This window comes from Bos mutus, chromosome 4 (assembly GCF_027580195.1).
Source record: "Bos mutus isolate GX-2022 chromosome 4, NWIPB_WYAK_1.1, whole genome shotgun sequence".
In the NCBI taxonomy this organism is placed as follows: Eukaryota; Metazoa; Chordata; class Mammalia; order Artiodactyla; family Bovidae; genus Bos; species Bos mutus.
In genome coordinates, this window is record NC_091620.1 from 15,927,659 (window position 1) to 15,951,457 (window position 23,799).

Genomic DNA, 23,799 nt, shown 5'->3' on the forward strand with positions numbered 1-23,799 from the left:
TTAAATATTACCTAATTCATTATAATGATATCTTATTTGTAAATGATTAGATAATCCTGGTATCATTTGTCATACCTATTAGTGGTCACTTAGCACAAATAACTGCTGTAGGGGAGGAAGACTTGTCCTTTATTCCCTTAATCACTGAACTAAAATGGACTGGAATGGGTGAATTTAACTCAGATGACCATTATATCTACTACTGCGGGCAGGAATCCCTTAGAAGAAATGGAGTAGCGATCATGGTCAACAAAAGAGTCCGAAATACAGTACTTGGATGCAATCTCAAAAACGACAGAATGATCTCTGTTCGTTTCCAAGGCAAACCATTCAATATCACAGTAATCCAAGTCTATGCCCCAACCAGCAATGCTGAAGATGTTGAAGTTGAACGGTTCTATGAAGACCTACAAGACCTTTTAGAACTAACACCCAAAAAGATGTCCTTTTCATTATAGGGGACTAGAATGCAAAAGTATGAAGTCAAGAAACACCTGGAGTAACAGTCAAATTTGGCCTTGGAATACAGAATGAAGCAGGACAAAGACTAATAGAGTTTTGCCAAGAAAATGCACTGGTCATAGCAAACACGCTCTTCCAACAACACAAGAGAAGACTCTACACATGGACATCACCAGATGGTCAACACCGAAATCAGATTGATTATATTCTTTGCAGCCAAAGATGGAGAAGCTCTATACAGTCAACAAAAACAAGACCAGGAGCTGACTGTGGCTCAGATCATGAACTCCTTATTGCCAAATTCAGACTGAAATTGAAGAAAGTAGGGAAAACCACTAGACCATCCAGGTATGACCTAAATCAAATCCCTTATGATTATACACTGGAAGTGAGAAATAGATTTAAGTGACTAGATCTGATAGATAGAATGCCTGATGAACTATGGACAGAGGTTCATGACATTGTACAGGAGACAGGGATCAAGACCATCCCCATGGAAAAGACATGCAAAAAAGCAAAATGGCTGTCTGAGGAGGCCTTACAAAGAGCTGTGAAAAGAAGAGAAGAGAAAAGCAAAGGAGAAAAGGAAAGATATAAGCATCTGAATGCAGAGTTCCAAAGAATAGCAAGAAGAGATAAGAAAGCCTTCCTCAGTGATCAATGCAAAGAAATAGAGGAAAACAACAGAATGGAAAAACCTAGAGATCTCTTCAAGAAAATTAGAGATACCAAGGGAACATTTCATGCGAAGATGGGCTTGATAAAGGACAGAAATGGTATGGACCTAACAGAAGCAGAAGATATTAAGAAGAGATGGCAAGTATACACAGAAGAACTGTACAAAAAAGATCTTCATGACCAAGATAATCACGATGGTGTGATCACTCACCTAGAGCCAGATATCCTGGAATGTAAAGTCAAGTGGGCCTTAGAAAGCATCACTATAAACAAAGCTAGTGGAGGTGATGGAATTCCAGTTGAGCTCTTTCAAATCCTGAAAGATGATGCTATGAAAGTGCTGCACTCAATATGCCAGCAAATTTGGAAAACTCAGCAGTGGTCACAGGACTGGAAAACATCAGTTTTCATTCCAATCCCAAAGAAAGACAATGCCAAAGAATGCTCAAACTAAGGCACAATTGCACTCATCTCACATGCTAGTAAAGTAATGCTCAAAATTCTCCAAGCCAGGCTTCAGCAATACGTGAACCGTGAACTTCCAGATGTTCAAGCGGGTTTTAGAAAAGGCAGAGGAACCAGAGATCAAATTGCCAACATCCTCTGGATCATGGAAAAAGCAAGAGAGTTCCAGAAAAACATCTATTTCTGCTTGATTGACTATGCCAAAGCCTTTGACTGTGTGGATCACAAAAAACTGTGGGAAATTCTGAAAGAGATGGGAATACCAGACCACCTGACCGGCCTCTTGAGAAATCTGTATGCAGGTCAGGAAGCAACAGTTAGAACTGAACATGAAACAACAGACTGGTTCCAAAGAGGAAAAGGAGTTCGTCAAGGCTGTATATTGTCACCCTGCTTATTTAACTTCTATGCAGAGTACATCATGAGAAACGCTGGGCTGGAAGAAGCACAAGCTGGAATCAAGATTGCCAGGAGAAATATCAATCACCTCAGATATGCAGATGACACCACCCTTATGGCAGAAAGTGAAGAGGAACTAAAAAGCCTCTTGATGAAAGTGAAAGAGGAGAGTGACAAAGTTGGCTTAAAGCTCAACATTCAGAAAACTAAGATCATGGCATCTGGTCCCATCACTTCATGGGAAATAGACGGAGAAACAGTGGAAACAGTGTCAGACATTATTTTTCTGGGCTCCAAAATCACTGCAGATGGTGACTGCAGCCATGAAATTAAAAGACGCTTACTTCTTGGAAGAAAATTTATGACCAACCTAGATAGCATATTCAAAAGCAGAGACATTACTTTGCAACAAAGGTTCATCTAGTCAAGGCTATGGTTTTTCCAGTAGTCATGTATGGATGTGAGAGTTGGACTGTGAAGAAAGCTGAGCACCCAAGAATTGCTGCTTTTGAACTGTGGTGTTGGAGAAGACTCTTGAGAGTCCCTTGGACTGCAAGGAGATCCAACCAGTCCATTCTGAAGGAGATGAGCCCTGGGATTTCTTTGGAAGGAATGATGCTAAAGCTGAAACTCCAGTACTTTGGCCACCTCATGCGAAGAGTTGACTCATTGGAAAAGACTCTGATGCTGGGAGGGATTGGGGGCAGGAGGAGAAGGGGACGACAGAGGATGAGATGGCTGGATGACATCACTGACTTGATGGACATGAATCTTAGTGAACTCCGGGAGTTGGTGCTGGACAGGGAGGCCTCGCGTGCTGCGATTCATGGGGTCGCAAAGAGTCGGACGTGACTGAGCGACTGAACTAAACTGAACTGAGGTTCTTTGGCTGGTTTAATAATTAAATTGAAATAGATTAGCAGCAGGAAAACAAGTATAATTTTGTATGTATGGTTCTCACAGAAATATGAGACTCAAAGAAGTAACCAGTGTAGACAGATTTTATACCTTTTTAGACAAAGATAAAAAAAAAAAAACTGTGAAAAAGAATTGACAAAAATTTAGGCTTGGGGTAGCAAATTAAGAAGAATAAGGATTGTTTATCCAGCCCTCTTGGCTCTAACTTCCGTCTTCCTGGTGATAAGGAAGCCTGTTACCCTCCTAGTACAGGCAGGGAATTTTTTCACATAAGAGACTTACTTTTTGCTTTCAGGGAGACAAAGAGGGTGTCAGAGTATTCCTATTGTGCTGGCTGTTTCTTAAGTAACTTTTTTTTCAAAATAATCAATATGCTGAAATAGCATTTTCTGGGATGGCATGTTCTATTTTCCTTCACAGCTAGGCCCTATTTGGTCCAGTGGAGGAGAGAATGATTTATAATATTAAAGAAATATGAGATATTAATTGTAGCTACACTGAATTTTCCTAGATCAAAATATATTAATTTTTATTTGCAAAGCTCTGTTGATATTAAAAATTATTTAAAACTGAATAATCTTTTAACAAAATGGTCTTTCCTCTTGTATTTAACAGGTTCTGGGTTGAATGATGGCCAGTGGCATGAGGTCCGTTTCCTAGCTAAGGAGAATTTTGCTGTTCTCACTATCGATGGAGATGAAGCCTCAGCAGTTCGAACTAACAGTCCTCTTCAAGTTAAAACTGGCGAAAAGTACTTTTTCGGAGGTAGGACTACCATTTTTTTATTGGCTAACTAATGCATTGCTAAAAATGGAGTTTCAATAAAGTTTGATTATGAAGTATTTGTGTTGATTCAGTGGACTCCGTAGATCTCAGGTAAAAGCAGACAAATTCTGTAATCCTACTGAACTAAAAGGAGTAGTAAATTTATTATTTCTTCATGATAATATTAACATGCTGTCAACATTTTCTTCTAGTGCCAATATTCTAAGTATAAAGCATGAGATTCTGAATCCCTTCATTCTTAAAATATTGTTCTTAAGAATCATGTCCTTGGATTATATTACTTATCTATTGCTGTGTTACTAATTACTCCAAACCTTAGTAATTAGTTTCATGTTTGGCTTAAAAGAACAAACAGGTAATATTATCTCACAATTTCTCTAGATTGCAAATTCAGAAATGATTCAGCTCTTCTGAGCTTGTACTCAAGTTGTTGGCCATGGCTATGTTATATGAAGTCTTAACTGGGCTGGAGGGTCTGCGTCCAAGAAAGTACACTCACTCGGTTGACCGTTTGTGCTGGCTGTTTCTCTAAGTATAAGCCTACTTGAGAACAGCCATCTTGTTTACCTTGTTTCTTGCTGTATCCCCCAAGGTCCTATAGAAATTCCTGGAATATAGTAGATGACCAATAAATGTTGATAAATGAATCAGCAAACTGAAAAATAAGCGAGGCAAACATTTTATTTGTAATTATCTAAAAGAAGAAATAGAAGCCCTAAGAGCTATACTGACGTGCAGTATAGCTTAGAGACTTAAACTGAGTCTGCAGCCAGCACAGAATTCAAGACCTGGACTCCTGCACCAGGGTATTTCTCCCCTCTCCATCACAATGTGATAATGGGTGACAACTCAGAGACAGAAGTCTTGAACTAGACCCCCACTTCTTTAATCTTCCATGGCTGTTCATTGGGAGTTAGAGCTACATGTTTTTTAAAAGTCTCTCAATAAATATTTGATGAGCAGATGAAAGCCAGACAAGATGTCTTATGAGTGAATAAACTGGACTTACTGATGTGAAAAAAAAAAAAGTAACCCAAGAGCTAAACTGTTTTTTTTTTTTCCCCCAAATCATACTTAACATGATGGGCTTTTGGCTAACAATTTTATTGCTATGGATCACAATAGTCAGTTGGAAAGCTATTGATAATCCTGATTCATCCAAATGACAGTGGAGTATCTTTGGCTATGAATGACCTTGGTGAATGCTTAAGATAAGTTTTGATGTATTTCCATCTAGATGGGTAGACAAAAAGCTATAACACAAATATGGCATAGAGTTTATAGGATATGAGGGCTTTATAGTGTTCTATTTACTATTGCTTTACTGATTCTGGTTTTCAGACCTGGCGGGCATGATCATATTTCCTCCCTCTTGAGTCTTTGGTCTACCATGGAGAAATACTGTGAGCAAATGATCATGACACTTCTTTGGTTATATCTTCATTGGCTAAATCCTCAGAGAATAGGAGAATCACTAGAGGAACTTGTCACAGTCCAGATTCTCGGGCCCCACTCCTAGAACTTCAGAATGAAGGATGCTAAGAAATTGAAGAATTCTAAACTTTAGGTGATTCTGAAGCAAGGGATCTGAGGAACAGAACTGTAGATCTAACTTAGCCAGTTTGCATGAGTATTAGATTCTTTTTTATATTTATTTATTTTTAATTGATTGATGATTGCTATTCAATATTGGTTTATTTCTACCATACAGCAACATGAATTAGCCACAGTAGTACATATGTCCTCTCCCTCTCAAACCTCCTTCCCACCTTCTACCCTTTCCTACCCCTCTGAGTTGTTACAGGGCCCCAGTTTGAGTTCCCTGGGTCATACAGCAAATTTCCATTGGATATCTATTTCACATAGGATAGTGTGTATGCTTCCCTGCTACTCTCTCCATTCATCTCTAGATTCTTTTTGAAAAACAACATCAGCCACTGCCAAGTGAGATAGGTAAGAAATAGCTACTCTCAGAAAGTTTTCCCACCATGGAACAGTGAAAGGAAGCCCCAGTCAGGGTCTGGCACACATGTTGTTGTCGCTAAGTCATGTCTGATTATTTTGCAAACCTGTGGACTGTAGCCTGCCAGGCTCCTCTGTCCATGGGATTTTCAAGGCAAGAATACTAGAGAGGGTTGCCATTTCCCTCTCCAGGAGATCTTGCCAACCCAAGGACTGAACCTATGTCTCCTGCATTGGCAGGCAGATTATTTATGGCTGAGCCACCAGGGAAGCCCCTGGTGCCCATACAGACATTTATTTAAAAAGAACAACACTGTTAATACAAACTCCTTTGTCAGGTCCCTGAAGTCCTCGCCCTCTGACTTGCCTTCTCTTGAATAAACTGTCCTCTTCGGGCAGCTGTAGCAATATTTTAGAGGCAGAATTCAGCTGCACTCAGAGCCAGTGCCAGGCAATAGAAAGCTCCTACGCTAATAACTGGCACAGAGTTACTGATCCAGAATCTAGGACCATCTCCGCGGCCTCAGGCCACAGACCTTACTTTCACAGCTTGTGGCTGTCTCTAAAAGACGTTTTGCCAAAATACATATCCTTAATATCTTTAATTTCACCACTGAGATCTCTTTCCTAACATTAACCTATCACTTATGCTAATTGACAAACCACCATTTTTACAAATAAAAACTCAACTTGACTTTCAGAAACTGATGACAGGAATAGTTAGCAGCAATCCCGCAGCAGTCACGTCTGGAGTGGCTGCAGTGTTTTTGAGAGCATGCTCGTGACCACCTCTGGCATGTGGCTGCCTGATTAGAATGCTAGCTGCCTCTGGACTGTAACTTAAAATACGCACATGCAACTTCATGCTGTCTGTGCTGAAAATTTAAAGTCACAGATGTAATGATGATGTCTTAAGGAATATTAGTCTGGTGGAAAAGAGAATTGACTTTGTTCTACAATGGAAGCTTTGAATCATACACACCTCATTTGGAGCCATGGCTTCACTTAGTTGATAGGTCATTTTAATAATTTATCTTACCTTCTTTATCTGTTAATAGGCAATAGAATCTGTTCTGTGAACATTATACAGTATCACCTGTTAAACACAAGGTCTGACCCCAGGGAATGCTAAATGCTGACTGCCTTTCTAGTTCACCTGGGGTCTTTTTTAAACTTACTCAATACAGTCCTTTCCAAGGAAAATTTCAGATTTCAGATCATGTGTTTATCTCAGGTCTCTTACCAACTGCTTGACTACTCAAAGCATTTCTTCCTCCTTAGTCAGTAAAAATCAAATTGCTTTCCTGCTGGGTGAAAGCCTTAAGCGAAGGCATCCTGCCCTTAAACATGTCCACAGTTTGCTTAATTTGAAGTTAAGTCCTGTCCACTCAGCTGCTTCTGCCACCAGAGGATGTCGGAACCCCCCAGCGTGGAGCTCTCTGTCTCCACGCCTGCTCCCTGCTCATCCTAGCAAAGCTCTTAGTTCTCCTCCGTAACACTATCAATCAGACGTTTAAGCTCAGAGAATTACCTCGCCTTGTTCTTCCTTGGGAATAAACAGAAAAAGAAAGATTATTCATGTGGGATGTTTCCTCAAAGAAAGTTATTTTAACTGATTTAGCTTTTTTCTCTATCTCCTAGCTTGAATTCCTTTTCATAACCCTTCATTAATTGTAATAATCAAAAGAATTATAAACAAAATAATTCAATTTATTATTGACTGCTTACCTGATAATTGGCTTTCTGATACAGGCCAAGGCTCATGGTCATGAGAGAGTAGAAAGATTTTTAAATTTAAAAACTTTTTTTTAGGTTTGCTATTTTGATTATCCCTGTGTTTTAATTTGAAAGGAAACGAAGCCAAAGGCATTGTGGGGCAAAGAGGAGATGTAAGAAAGTTCCAGAGATAATCTATTCGGAAAGGGATTCTAAGGAACACATTGATGGTGGCAGCTCTCAAAAGTATCAGACCAGGTGAAATTGGCCAGAGAGAAGTGGGGAGGGATAGGATTGGGGGCTGGCTGGAGTCTGATTGGAGTAGAATTAATAAAGTTTAATGAAAGGGCACATTCCCTCCCAGTTACAAATCTAAGCTCACATATGCATGCATGCTAAGTCACTTAGGTCATAGCCAACTCTTTGGAATCCTATGGACTGTAGCCCACCAGGCTCCTCTGGCCATGGGATTTCCCTGGCAAGAATACTGGATGGGTTGCCATGCTCTCCTCCAGGGGATCTTCCGGACCCAGGGATCAAACAGACAAATCTCTCCTGTCTCCTGCATTCCGGCAGGCTCTTTACCACTAGTGCCACCTGGGAAGCCCACATACATATAACCTTTTACTCCTCATTGAAATAGAGCATGAATTCTAAACAGCTATTAGATTGATATGTAAATGTGTTACCCACCAGGGTTCTTAGACTCCTTTGTCAGTAGAAATTGATCAGAAGCCAAATAGGAAATTCAGGCAAGGTTTTATGGGAGCCCCTGCTGCATCAGGTCGGAGTTAGAGAAAAACAATAGGTTCTTTTGTTTGCTTGCTTATGGAAGTGAGGCAAGCTGGTTCCTTACAAGGGGAGAGGATAGGGGTGTGTCCAGGAGTCAGGGCAGAAAGGTGACTCAGGTGTTTTGTCCACCCCTTTGCTGGTGGTGAGTGCAGGGGACATGTGCAGTACCCTGCTTTTGCTCCAAAATTCTGTTTTTGTTCCAACATCCTGTTTTTGCTCTCAGCTCTTCAGAAGTGGTAGGTTGTGGGTTTGGGGTTTTTTTTTGTCTTTTTGTATCTTCTTGTCATAAATTTGCCCTAACTGCAAATGCACAGAGTAATTTTTAGTCTTCCCTAATAGTTTCTTTGTATTGTGTTCCTCAAGGAGACCTTAGTCCAGATATAAGCACTGCAGTACTGCAGCAAAGTGTCCCAGGCTGCAGGGCTTAGCCTGTCTCAAATATAAATCTACATAAAGCAGTTCTCACTAAAGCAAATGAAAGGTTTGTTTCCAGTTCTGGTGTTCGCTGGCTGTTATTATGGGAAAATGTCACCAGCCCCACACACTTTTGAGTGTCTAAATGTTTCCTAAATGATCTGTTAGTCACAGTCATACCCAACTCTTTGCGACTGCACAGACTATAGTCTACCAGGCTCCTCTGTCCATGGAATTCTCCAGGCAAGGATCTGGAGGGGGTTCCCAACCCAGTGATCAAAGCTGGGTCTCTCACATTGCAGGCAGATTTTTTACCTTACCATCTGTGCCACCAGGGAAGTCCTTAGTGATCTAAAACATACCACAACTTAGCCATGAAAGGCTTCCCTCATGATTTCTCAGGAATTCCCGGGCTGACCCGGCTGTCACCAGACTATTTGCAGGACCATTCTGTTGAGGGTCCTGTTTTCCTTCCTGTGAAGAGCTAACTGTTGTTGTACCTATGAGAAAATCTATTGTTTGGAGTTATATTTTCTAGCCCCCTTTTGCTACTTTCCACAAGAAATGGAGGAAGACCTGTTTTATCAAATGATATGATATATTAGAGGGGTCTTCCTAGGTCGCTCAGTGGCAAAGAATCCTCCTACCAAAAGAGGATATGCAGAAGACTCAGGTTCCATCCCTGGGTCAGGAAGATCCCCTGGAGGAGGAAATGGCAACCTACTCCCATATTCTTGCCTGGAGAACCCCATAGACAGAGGAGCCTGGCGGGCTAGAGTCAGTGGGGTTGCAAAGAGTCAGACACGACTGAGCAACTAAGCACATAGAATTTTAAGGAAATCAATACAAAATATTTCTGAAAAAATTCCCTGACGACACTAAGTTATGGTGAGTGAGAACTCATCTCTGATAAATATTAGAAAGCTTTGTGCAAATAAAACAGAAGTGCAAGTGACATGAAAAGCAATTGTTCTGTTAAGTGTATCCCATGTACAAGAAACAATTAGCGAGGATAAGAGCATACAGTTTAGACTTTGTAATAATCAGGATCTCCAGAGAAACAGACAGTAGAACATAACCATATATATATATATGTCTGAGAGTGAGAAAGAAGATTTATTATAGGAATAGGCTCCCAGGGTTAGGGAGACCAGAAGTCTCACAATCCGATGTCTGCAAGCTAGAGAACCAGGAATACGATTGTGCAATTCATTAGAGTCCAGAGGCCTAAGACCCTGGGGATCCAGTGGTTTAACTCCTAGTCTCAAATGCTGCTGGTGTAAGTCCCAAAGTCTAATCCAACATCCAAGGGCAGGAGAATATAGATATCTCAGGTCAAAAAAAAGAGAGAGAGAATTTGCCCTTCCTTTGTCCTCTTGGGCTCTCAACAGACTAGATGATGTCCACCCACTTTGATGAGAGCCATCATCCATACTTAGTCTACTGATTCCAATGCTAATCTCTTTTGGAGACACCCTCACAGACACACCCAGAAATAATGTTTTATCAGTTATCTGGCCATCCCTTAACCCACTCAAGTTGACACATAAAAGTAACTATCACAGACTTGGAGTTAGCAAACCCTTGGGTCAGGACCATATGTAAAGACAAGGTACCAGGTGATGGGGGATGGGGGCAGGGAGAGTTTACCCACTCTGCTTAGCTGACATGGAAGTTTTCAGAAATATAGGAATTTGGAATTTGACCTTGATTTGTAGTATGATAAGAACTGTCACTACCAATGAAATGAAGATAGTAGATTCTGGCTATAGATAATAATCATGCTGGAAATAAAACAGTCACACACATACAAAAGAGTACCATGAAAAGAAGATGAATTCCCAGTTTTTTCATTCCTCATTAGAGTTTAAATGACCTTTCCAAAATTGTGCATATTTAAGAAAAAGTTGTCATCCTAATGGCATGCTGTACTGGTCTTGGAATTTTGTATAATATGCATCTACCGAGCCGTAAAATAGAACCGTAGAATCATGAAGATATCATAAAGTGTTCCCATAGAGTTGTTTATCTTAAAACAGCCAGGAAAGTTCGGAAGAACATGCTTGACACCCATGGCTATGTATCTAGTCTCTTCCTGGAGTAAGGCAATTCCTGTCTTTGAAATATAAATACCGAGGAACCGTGCTGTTTTGCACATTAAGTGTTTTCACAAGAAATGCCTTCAAAGAAAACATATGTGATATTACTTTGGGAATTGAAATCCTTCAACTCTGTTATTAGATCAATGTTCAATTTTCTCTTAACTAGTTGAAATAATAGTAAATCTTATCTTTTTCTGGCCTGCTTCTCCAAATCCTTGGTTATCTTTAAGGGCTTTCTTTCCAAAGATGCATTTATCTTTCTGTTATAGAACAGGGATCTACATTTATTCATGTACACCTAAAGAGACGATGAAGCCCTTCATATAACTCAGGTTTATGCTAGATGCTGGTGACCTATTGATACAAAAAGGAGACAGAATCTCTACCCTCATGGGATTTATAGTTTTTGTTCTCATATTACCATGTGTCTCTTTATAAAGTTATCATTTTACTTTATTTGTACAATTCTCTTGTTAATGTATACCTACTCTAAGCCATATCTGTTTTGCTCTTAGGACCTTTCAACTGGTTGGATGAGGGTTACATTGTCAAGGATCGTCTATTTTATTAAAAGTCAGTTGAATGTGGATGTTACACCATGTTTGCAAAACACCTTCACAACAGCACCTAGATGAGCGTTTGATTGAATAAACTGGGTATTAATGGCAAGCCACTCCAGTGTTCTTGCCTGGGGAATCCTGTGGACAGAGGAGCCTGGTGGGCTGCTGTCCATAGGGTCGCACAGAGACACGACTGAACCGACTTAGCATGCATGCATGCATTGGAGAAGGAAATGGCAACCCACTCCAGTATTCTTGCCTGGAGAGTCCCAGGAACAGAGGAGCCTGGTGGGCTGCTGTCTCTGGGGTCACACAGAGTCAGACATGACTGAAGCAACTTAGCAGCAGCTGCAGAACCTATCTATGTTGGCAAAACTATCACAAAGTACTTTTATGTGTCCTGGATTCTGGACTTGAGGCATCAAATAAAAATTTAATCAGATGTCTGGTTTAATGTACAGATAAAGGAATAAAAGAAACTGATTTTACAGTTTTCTGATTATGATTTCTAAGTCTTCTACATGAATATTTTTTCTATTTTGTCTCATTTTATCCTTTCTAATGTTATAGCTCTTATTCCCTCTCTTTTCAATGATTTTACTAAGATAAAATTTACATATGCTAAAATCCACATTTCAGGTGTACAATTCCATGAATTTATATGGTAGTTAGCCATCAGCACAGTCTAGCTTTTAAATCATTTCCCCAATCATTCCTCAAATTTCACTTATGTCCCCCTGCAGTCAATTCTCATTTCTAACCTGTCTCGGGCAACCAATGTTCTGTTTCTGTTGTCCCTATAACTTTTTTTTTTTTTTTTTTGTCATTGTTGATTTTTGTTTTGCTTTTTGACTCTTCTCTGGTTTACTCTTCTCCTTGGAGACTTTACCCTCGTCCCACCTCCTGCAGGAGGACAGCCAGACCCTCTCCTTTTCTCTCTACCAGCGATGCTATTCTCTACCTCTCCAGGGGTGTCTTCCTTCACCTCACGTGCCATCTCCTCAATTCAGGCTTCCTCTGCCAAATTATGTTAAATGTAATCTTCTACATAGCCCTTCCATAAGACCTTCCTTCAGTTCAATTCAGTCACTCAGTTGTGTCCAACTCTTTGTGACCCCATGAATCGCAGCATGCCAGGCCTCCCTGTCCATCACCAACTCCCGGAGTTCACTCAAACTCATGTCCATCGAGTCGGTGATGCCATCCAGCCATCTCATCCTCTGTCGCCCCCTTCTCCTCTTGCCCCCAATCCCTCCCAGCATCAGAGTCTTTTCCAGTGAGTCAAATCTTCACATGAGGTGGCCAAAGTACTGGAGTTTCAGCTTTAGCCTCAGTCCTTCCAATGAACACCCAGGACTGATCTCCTTTAAAATGGACTGCTTAGATCTCCTTGCAGTCCAAGGGACTCTCAAATGTCTTCTCCAACACCACAGTTCAAAAGCATCAATTCTTCAGCACTCAGCTTTCTTCACAGTCCAACTCTCACATCCATACATGACCACTGGAAAAACCATAGCCTTGACTAGACGGACCTTTGTTGGCAAAATAATGTCTCTGCTTTTGAATTTGCTGTCTAGATTGGTCATAACTTTCCTTCCAAGGAGTAAGCGTCTTTTAATTTCACGGCTGCAATCACCATCTGCAGTGACTTTGGAGCACAAAAAAATAAGGTCTGACACTGCTTCCACTGTTTCCCCATCTACTTGCCATGAAGTGATGGGACCAGATGCCATGATCTTAGTTTTCTGAATGTTGAGCTTTAAGCCAGCCTTTTCACTCTCCTCTTACACTTTCATCAAGAAGCTCTTGAGCTCCTCTTCACTTTCTGCCATAAGGGTGGTGTCATCTGCATATCTGAGGTTATTCATATTTCTCCCATCACTCTTGATTCCAGCTTGTGCTTCCTCCAGCCAGCGTTTCTCATAATATACTTCCTTAGTGTCAGACTTTATTTTTGGGGGCTCCAAAATCACTGCAGATGGTGACTGCAGCCATGAAATTAAAAGACGCTTACTCCTTGGAAGGAAAGTTATGACCAACCTAGATAGCATATTCAAAAGCAGAGACATTACTTTGCCAACAAAGGTCTGTCTAGTCAAGGCTATGTTTTTTCCAGTGGTCATGTATGGATGCGAGATTTGGACTGTGAATAAAGCTGAGTGCCAAAGAATTTATGCTTTTGAACTGTGGTGTTGCAGAAGACTCTTGAGAGTCCCTTGGACTGCAAGGAGATCCAACCAGTCCATTCTAAAGGAGATCAGCCCTGGATGTTCTTTGGAAGGACTGAGGCTAAAGCTGAAACTCCAGTACTTTGGCCACCTCATGCGGAGATTTGACTCATTGGAAAAGACTCTGATGCTGGAGGGGATTGGGGGCAGGAGGAGAGGGGGAGGACAGAGGATGAGATGGCTGAATGGAATCACTGACTCGATGGACGTGAGTCTGGGTGAACTCCGGGTGTTGGTGATGGACAGCGAGGCCTGGCGTGCTGCGATTCATGGGGTCGCAAAGAGTCAGACATGACTGAGTGACTGAACTGAACTGAACCCCTTATCAAATTCATTTTCTGCAAAATATGCTCCAGCACATTCTGTCCCCTACACCCTCCTGTCCCTAACATCCCTGATCCATGTTGTCTTACTCTACTTTCTTCCCTCCCCTCACATAAGACTTCATCACTTTCTAACATTCTACATCTTCATTTTTTAATATATTGATTATTTATTATTAGAATCTCCACTAGGACATAACCAGTGATAAGACAGGGATATTGGTTGTTTTTGTTTTATAGTGTATCTCAAGCGTTCAGAAAAATAATGCCTGATGCTTAATAGTTATCATTGTGTATTTATTAATTGAATAAATTAATCAGCAGTCCCTTATGGATACATTTAATGGTTACATGCAAAAGGGGCTAGAGGGCTTCTGTCCTTATGTAGGGTATCAGCTTTTGGCATTTGCCTCTCCCTGCAGAAAATTTTAGGTAAAGAATACCAATTGTGCTGGCAGAGAACAGCCACTGGTATTCCAGTATTATATTTCATAGGTATAACTTTTCAGGGTCTTAAAGATAAAATAATTTTTATTAGATCAGATGCAATTTTTGTTATCTAGTATGCATATCACTGTATGGCTGATGAGGAGTAAAGGTAGGATTCAAATAACTCTGTTTCCTAAATAGTTACTAAAACTGGGCATTGTCATTCACACTAGAGCAGTGTACATTCAGGGAAAAAAATATTTGCTTTCATTCTAATTGAGATAAAGAAACTGGTGAAATTTTGGAGAAAATAAATTTGATAAAGGGTAAGGAAGGTCTTATGGAAAGGCCATGTAGAAGATTACTTTTTAAGGTAATTTGGCGGGGGAATTCTGAATTGAGGAGATGGCACCTGAGGTGAGGAAACACACCATGAGGAGAGGTGGAGAATAGCATCTCTCGTAGAGAGAAAAGCCCATGTAAATACTACACAGATGTGAGAGCACAGAGGCCTTGGGAAAAGCGGGGCACACAGCTTCAGGAATGTGAGCCTTCGAAGGCTGGACTGGGTAGGGTGTTTTACACCAGCAGTCCCCGGCCTTTTTGGCACCAGGGTCTGGTTTCACGGAAGACAGTTTTTCCTTGGACAGGGAGGAGGGGAACGGTCTGGGGATGAGTCAAGAGCATTACAATTACTGTGCACGTTATTCGTGTTTTTATTGTATCAGCTTCACCTCACATCATCAGACATTATATCCCCAGAGGTTGGGGAGTGAGGTGGGCGGCTGTTTGAAGATTGAATCACTGAATGGCATAATTTAATCTAATCTGTAAGGCTGCTGCTTGGAAAAAAAAGACTCTAGCCAGATGAGAGAGCAGCATAGTGAAAGCACTGGAGACTGTTGCAATAACCCAGAAGATAAGGGAAGAAAGGAAGACAGTCTAGTGGAGAGATGTGAAGCGGTCAACTCTGAATACTTTGTTGGAAGTCAAGCCTGTAGGACTGGCTGACAGGGCGGTTATGGGCCGTAATCTACAGAACAGAGTCAAGATGACACCGGTCAGCCTGACCAAAAGCCTTGAGCTCACCCTTGCCTCCACACTTCCCTTTCCCCTTCTGCGCTTTGTGGTCCACCTGACAGCATTTCCCTAAAGATTGTTTCTGATCGTGCATCAGAAACTGCTGTTGATGTTGGACCCATGCAGTAACCTGTCATTCCTCCTCCCCAAAATGGGACCATGAACTAATCCCCCCAACATTCACACACACACATGTGCACACACACACATACACACACACACACACTTTCACAGTTCCCTGCATCCTCTGCCTCCTCAGCAGGTTCTGAATTTGTTTCCAAACCTCTCAGGTCTTGCCCTGATCCCCTTTATGCTGCATTACATCAGGGGTATAGCGAGAGTCAAGAATCTACACATTTAAAACCAGACTTGGCCAACTAACATTACAATCAGTCTCCAATTTGGGGACTGCATTTATCACTCAGAAACAGGCAAATGGAGAACAGTGACTCAAAGCTAAGCAACTGCTATACAATAAATGGCCTTTAAACGTGTGAGTTTACATATGAACTTCTAGTGGATAGACTTCTAACTTGAAAGCATGCACTAGTCGTAATCAGTTTTCTTGGTATTGCTTCCATCCATGGTCTGGCTGTACTGAGCTTAGAGGGGGTTGAGAGATAATGGGGAGCACATGTATACCTGTGTTGGATTCATTTTGATATTTGGCAAAACTAATACAATTATGTAAAGTTTAAAAATAAAATTAAAAAAAAAAAAGAATTAAACAGAAAAAAATGAGTAAATAAAAAATAAAATGAAAGTTAGCCATAACCTACATTTATATAGTATGAACATCATTTATTAATATTAAAATGTTTGGATGCCCATCTTGTTTGTGCAATATTTGTCCCTTTAAAATACTAGTTTAGTATTATTGGCAAGAGTCATGTTTTTCCAACTAACAATTTGTTAAATTGCAGAATGAGAAATGAGAACCTTAGGGATTCCTGTAATTTGTTAATAGTTTAATTTGATTTGGATTGGCTAACATTATATATCACGATGGTGTGATCACTCATCTAGAGCCAGACATCCTGGAATGTGAAGTCAAGTGGGACTTAGAAAGTATCACCACGAACAAAGCTAGTGGAGCTGATGGAATTCCAGTTGAGCTATTTCAAATCCTGAAAGATGATGCTGTGAAAGTGCTGCACTCAATATGCCAATAAATTTGGAAAACTCAGCAGTGGACACAGGACTGGAAAAGGTCAGTTTTCATTCCAATCCCAAAGAAAGGCAATGCCAAAGAATGCTCAAACTACCACACAATTGCACTCATCTCACATGCTAGTAAAGTAATACTCAAAATTCTCCAAGCCAGGATTCAGCAATATGTGAACTGTGAACTTCCTGATGTTCAAGCTGGTTTTAGAAAAGGCAGAGGAACCAGAGATCAAATTGCCAACATCCGCTGGATCAGGGAAAAAGCAAGAGAGTTCCAGAAAAACATCTATTTCTGCTTTATTGACTATGCCAAAGCCTTTGACTGTGTGGATCACAAGAAACTGTGGAAGATTTTTCAAGAGACGGGAATACCAGACCACCTGACCTGCCTCTTGAGAAACCTATATGCAGGTCAGGAAGCAACAGTTAGAACTGGACATGGAACAACAGACTGGTTCCAAAGAGGAAAAGGAGTACGTCAAGGCTATATATTGTCACCCTGCTTATTTAAATTCTATGCAGAGTACATCATGAGAAATGCTGGGCTGGAAGAAGCACAAGCTGGAATCAAGATTGCCGGGAGAAATAACAATAACCTCAGATATGCAGACGACACCACCCTTATGGCAGAAAGTGAAGAGGAACTAAAAAGCCTCTTGATGAAAGTGAAAGTGGAGAGTGAAAAAGTTGGCTTAAAGCTCAACATTCAGAAAACTAAGATCATGGCATCTGGTCCCATCACTTCATGGGAAATAGATGGGGAAACAGTGAAAACAGTGGCAGACTTTATTTTTTCGGGCTCCAAAATCACTGCAGATGGTGACTGCAGCCATGAAATTAAAAGGCACTTACTCCTTGGAAGGAAAGTTATGACCAACCTAGATAGCATATTGAAAAGCAGAGACATTACTTTGCCAACAAAGGTCCATCTGGTCAAGGCTATGGTTTTTCCAGTAGTCATATATGGATGTGAGAGTTGGACTGTGAAGAAAGCTGAGCGCTGAAGAATTGAAGCTTTTGAACTGTGGTGTTGAAGAAGACTCTTGAGAGTCCCTTGGACTGCAAGGAGATCCAACCAGTCCATTCTGAAGGAGATCAGTCCTGGGTGTTATTTGGAAGGACTGAGGCTAAAGCTGAAACTCCAGTACTTTGGGCACCCTCAAGAGTAGCCTAATTGGAAAGGACTCTGATGCTGGGAGGGATTGGGGGCAGGAGGAGAAGGGGACGACAGAGGATAAGATGGCTGGATGGCATCACCAACTCCATGGACATGAGTTGGAGCGAACTCCGGGAGTTGGTGATGGAGAGGGAGAGCTGGTGTTCATGGGGTCGCAAAGAGTTGGACACGACTGAGCAACTGAACTGAACTGAACTGAACATTATATAATACCTGGAATTCATTTTACTTTTATTGCTTTTAAATGCATTCGTTAATTTTTATTTTATGTTTTTCCTGTGTGCTTTTATTCTTTCACCCTGGTTCATTGTTACACGTGATTATTTTTCTCTTAGCAACTTCAAGGAGTTGGTCTTTCCTTCAGTTCAGTTCAGTTCAGTTGCTCAGTCGTGTCCGACTCTTTGTGACCCCATGAATCGCAGCACGCCAGGCCTCCCTGTCCATCACCAACTCCCGGAGTTGACTCAGACTCAGGTCCATCGAGTCAGTGATGCCATCTAGCCATCTCATCCTCTGCCGCCCCCTTCTCCTCCTGCCCCAATCCCTCCCAGCATCATAGTTTTTCCAATGAATCAACTCTACGCATGAGTTGGCATGTTTTTCCAGTGGTCATGTATGGATCGAGATTTGGACTGTGAATAAAGCTGAGTGCCAAAAGAATTTATGCTTTTGAACTGTGGTGTTGCAGAAGACTCTTGAGAGTCCCTTGGACTGCAAGGAGATCCAACCAGTCCATTCTAAAGGAGATCAGCCCTGGATGTTCTTTGGAAGGACTGAGGCTAAAGCTGAAACTCCAGTACTTTGGCCACCTCATGCGGAGATTTGACTCATTGGAAAGACTCTGATGCTGGAGGGGATTGGGGGCAGGAGGAGAGGGGAGGACAGAGGATGAGATGGCTGAATGGAATCACTGACTCGATGGACGTGAGTCTGGGTGAACTCCGGTGTTGGTGATGGACAGCGAGGCCTGGCGTGCTGCGATTCATGGGGTCATAAAGAGTCAGACATGACTGAGTGACTGAACTGAACTGAACCCCTTATCAAATTCATTTTCTGCAAAATATGCTCCAGCACATTCTGTCCCCTACACCCTCCTGTCCCTAACATCCCCTGATCCATGTTGTCTTACTCTACTTTCTTCCTCCCCTCACATAAGACTTCATCACTTTCTAACATTCTACATCTTCATTTTTTAATATATTGATTATTTATTATTAGAATCTCCACTAGGACATAACCAGTGATAAGACAGGGATATTGGTTGTTTTTTGTTTATAGTGTATCTCAAGCGTTCAGAAAAATAATGCCTGATGCTTAATAGTTATCATTGTGTATTTATTAATTGAATAAATTAATCAGCAGTCCCTTATGGATACATTTAATGGTTACATGCAAAAGGGGCTAGAGGACTTCTGTCCTTATGTAGGGTATCAGCTTTTGGCATTTGCCTCTCCCTGCAGAAAATTTTAGGTAAAGAATACCGATTGTGCTGGCAGAGAACAGCCACTGGTATTCCAGTATTATATTTCATAGGTATAACTTTTCAGGGTCTTAAAGATAAAATAATTTTTATTAGATCAGATGCAATTTTTGTTATCTAGTATGCATATCACTGTATGGCTGATGAGGAGTAAAGCTAGGATTCAAATAATTCTGTTTCCTAAATAGTTACTAAAACTGGGCATTGTCATTCACACTAGAGCAGTGTACATTCAGGGAAAAAAATATTTGCTTTCATTCTAATTGAGATAAAGAAACTGGTGAAATTTTGGAGAAAATAAATTTGATAAAGGGTAAGGAAGGTCTTATGGAAAGGCCATGTAGAAGATTACTTTTTAAGATAATTTGGCGGGGGAATTCTGAATTGAGGAGATGGCACCTGAGGTGAGGAAGCACACCATGAGGAGAGGTGGAGAATAGCATCTCTCGTAGAGAGAAAAGCCCATGTAAATACTACACAGATGTGAGAGCACAGAGGCCTTGGGAAAAGGGGGGCACACAGCTTCAGGAATGTGAGCCTTCGAAGGCTGGACTGGGTAGGGTGTTTTACACCAGCAGTCCCCGGCCTTTTTGGCACCAGGGTCTGGTTTCACGGAAGACAGTTTTCCTTGGACAGGAGGAGGGGAACGGTCTGGGGATGAGTCAAAGAGCATTACAATTACTGTGCACGTTATTCGTGTTTTTATTGTATCAGCTTCACCTCACATCATCAGACATTATATCCCCAGAGGTTGGGGAGTGAGGTGGGCGGCTGTTTGAAGATTGAATCACTGAATGGCATAATTTAATCTAATCTGTAAGGCTGCTGCTTGGAAAAAAAAGACTCTAGCCAGATGAGAGAGCAGCATAGTGAAAGCAGTGGAGACTGTTGCAATAACCCAGAAGATAAGGGAAGAAAGGAAGACAGTCTAGTGGAGAGATGTGAAGCGGTCAACTCTGAATACTTTGTTGGAAGTCAAGCCTGTAGGACTGGCTGACAGGGCGGTTATGGGCCGTAACCTACAGAACAGAGTCAAGATGACACCGGTCAGCCTGACCAAAAGCCTTGAGCTCACCCTTGCCTCCACACTTCCCTTTCCCCTTCTGTGCTTTGTGGTCCACCTGACAGCATTTCCCTAAAGATTGTTTCTGATCGTGCATCAGAAACTGCTGTTGGTGTTGGACCCATGCAGTAACCTGTCATTCCTCCTCCCCAAAATGGGACCATGAACTAATCCCCCCAACATTCACACACACACATGTGCACACACACACATACACACACACACACTTTCACAGTTCCCTGCATCCTCTGCCTCCTCAGCAGGTTCTGAATTTCTTTCCAAACCTCTCAGGTCTTGCCCTGATCCCCTTTATGCTGCATTACATCAGGGGTATAGCGAGAGTCAAGAATCTACACATTTAAAACCAGACTTGGCCAACTAACATTACAATCAGTCTCCAATTTGGGGACTGCATTTATCACTCAGAAACAGGCAAATGGAGAACAGTGACTCAAAGCTAAGCCACTGCTATACAATAAATGGCCTTTAAACGTGTGAGTTTACATATGAACTTCTAGTGGATAGACTTCTAACTTGAAAGCATGCACTAGTCATAATCAGTTTTCTTGGTATTGCTTCCATCCATGGTCTGGCTATACTGAGCTTAGAGGGGGTTGAGAGATAATGGGGAGCACATGTATACCTGTGTTGGATTCATTTTGATATTTGGCAAAACTAATACAATTATGTAAAGTTTAAAAATAAAATTAAAAAAAAAAGAATTAAACAGAAAAAAAATGAGTAAATAAAAAATAAAATGAAAGTTAGCCATAACCTACATTTATATAGTATGAACATCATTTATTAATATTAAAATGTTTGGATGCCCATCTTGTTTGTGCAATATTTGTCCCTTTAAAATACTAGTTTAGTATTATTGGCAAGAGTCATGTTTTTCCAACTAACAATTTGTTAAATTGAAGAATGAGAAATGAGAACCTTAGGGATTCCTGTAATTTGTTAATAGTTTAATTTGATTTGGATTGGCTAACATATATCACGATGGTGTGATCACTCACCTAGAGCCAGATATCCTGGAATGTGAAGTCAAGTGGGACTTAGAAAGCATCACCACGAACAAAGCTAGTGGAGCTGATGGAATTCCAGTTGAGCTATTTCAAATCCTGAAAGATGATGCTGTGAAAGTGCTACACTCAATATGCCAGTAAATTTGGAAAACTCAGCAGTGGACACAGGACTGGAAAAGGTCAGTTTTCATTCCAATCCCAAAGAAAGGCAATGCCAAAGAATGCTCAAACTACCACACAATTGCACTCATCTCACATGCTAGTAAAGTAATGCTCAAAATTCTCCAAGCCAGGATTCAGCAATATGTGAACTGTGAACTTCCTGATGTTCAAGCTGGTTTTAGAAAAGGCAGAGGAACCAGAGATCAAATTGCCAACATCTGCTGGATCAGGAAAAAGCAAGAGAGTTCCAGAAAAACATCTATTTCTGCTTTATTGACTATACCAAAGTCTTTGACTGTATGGATCACAAGAAACTGTGGAAAAATTTTCAAGAGACGGGAATACCAGACCACCTGACCTGCCTCTTGAGAAACCTATATGCAGGTCAGGAAGCAACAGTTAGAACTGGACATGGAACAACAGACTGGTTCCAAATAGGAAAAGGAGTACGTCAAGGCTGTATATTGTCACCCTGCTTATTTAAATTCTATGCAGAGTACATCATGAGAAATGCTGGGCTGGAAGAAGCACAAGCTGGAATCAAGATTGCCGGGAGAAATAACAATAACCTCAGATATGCAGACGACACCACCCTTATGGCAGAAAGTGAAGATGAACTAAAAAGCCTCTTGATGAAAGTGAAAGTGGAGAGTGAAAAAGTTGGCTTAAAGCTCAACATTCAGAAAACTAAGATCATGGCATCTGGTCCCATCACTTCATGGGAAATAGATGGGGAAACAGTGAAAACAGTGGCAGACTTTATTTTGGGGGGCTCCAAAATCACTGCAGATGGTGACTGCAGCCATGAAATTAAAAGGCACTTACTCCTTGGAAGGAAAGTTATGACCAACCTAGATAGCATATTGAAAAGCAGAGACATTACTTTGCCAACAAAGGTCCATCTGGTCAAGGCTATGGTTTTTCCAGTAGTCATATATGGATGTGAGAGTTGGACTGTGAAGAAAGCTGAGCGCTGAAGAATTGAAGCTTTTGAACTGTGGTGTTGAAGAAGACTCTTGAGAGTCCCTTGGACTGCAAGGAGATCCAACCAGTCCATTCTGAAGGAGATCAGTCCTGGGTGTTATTTGGAAGGACTGAGGCTAAAGCTGAAACTCCAGTACTTTGGGCACCTCATGCGAAGAGTAGCCTAATTGGAAAGGACTCTGATGCTGGGAGGGATTGGGGGCAGGAGGAGAAGGGGACGACAGAGGATAAGATGGCTGGATGGCATCACCAACTCCATGGACATGAGTTGGAGCGAACTCCGGGAGTTGGTGATGGAGAGGGAGAGCTGGTGTTCATGGGGTCGCAAAGAGTTGGACACGACTGAGCAACTGAACTGAACTGAACTGAACATTATATAATACCTGGAATTCATTTTTCTTTTATTGCTTTTAAATGCATTCGTTAATTTTTATTTTATGTTTTTCCTGTGTGCTTTTATTCTTTCACCCTGGTTCATTGTTACACATGATTGTTTTTCTCTTAGCAACTTCAAGGAGTTGGTCTTTCCTTCAGTTCAGTTCAGTTCAGTTGCTCAGTCGTGTCCGACTCTTTGTGACCCCATGAATCGCAGCACGCCAGGCCTCCCTGTCCATCACCAACTCCCGGAGTTGACTCAGACTCAGGTCCATTGAGTCAGTGATGCCATCTAGCCATCTCATCCTCTGCCGTCCCCTTCTCCTCCTGCCCCCAATCCCTCCCAGCATCATAGTTTTTCCAATGAATCAACTCTACGCATGAGTTGGCCAAAGTACTGAAATTTCAGCTTTAGCATCATTCCTTCCAAAGAAATCCCAGGGCTGATCTCCTTTAGAATGGACTGGTTGGATCTCCTTGCAGTCCAAGGGACTCTCAAGAGTCTTTCCAACACCACAGTTCAAAAGCAGCAATTCTTCAGCACTCAGCTTTCTTCACAGTCCAACTCTCACATCCATACATGACTACTGGAAAAACCATAGCCTTGACTAGACGGACCTTTGTTGGCAAAGTAATGTCTCTGCTTTTCAATATGCTATCTAGGTTGGTCATAACTTTCCTTCCAAGGAGTAAGTGCCTTTTAATTTCATGGCTGCAGTCACCATCTGCAGTGATTTTGGAGCCCGAAAAAATAAAGTCTGCCACTGTTTCCACTGTTTCCCCATCTATTTCCTATGAAGTGATGGGACCAGATGCCATGATCCTCATTTTCTGAACATTGAGCTTTAAGCCAACTTTTTCACTTTCCTCTTTCACCTTCATCAAGAGACTTTTCAGTTCCTCTTCACTTTCTGCCATAAGAGTGGTGTCATCTGCATACCTGTAGTGAATTGACCTAGAAATTTTCTCAATTATTAATTTCTTTAAAAGAATTTGGTTGTTCAAAAACAACCACTTGCCATAAAAATATTAGATCAATATTTGCTATT

General features: G+C 41.3%; 1 protein-coding gene across 1 annotated transcript in view; it reads left to right on the forward strand.

Annotated features, from left to right (window-relative positions):
- The window catches only part of CNTNAP2 (contactin associated protein 2), a 2,330,533-nt gene that overhangs the window by 1,211,637 nt on the left and 1,095,097 nt on the right, over positions 1 to 23,799 (forward strand). The window contains exon 9 of the mRNA XM_070369076.1: positions 3,538 to 3,687. Within this exon, the coding sequence (XP_070225177.1) occupies positions 3,538 to 3,687 (150 nt within the window). The remainder of the gene's footprint in view (positions 1 to 3,537; positions 3,688 to 23,799) is intronic.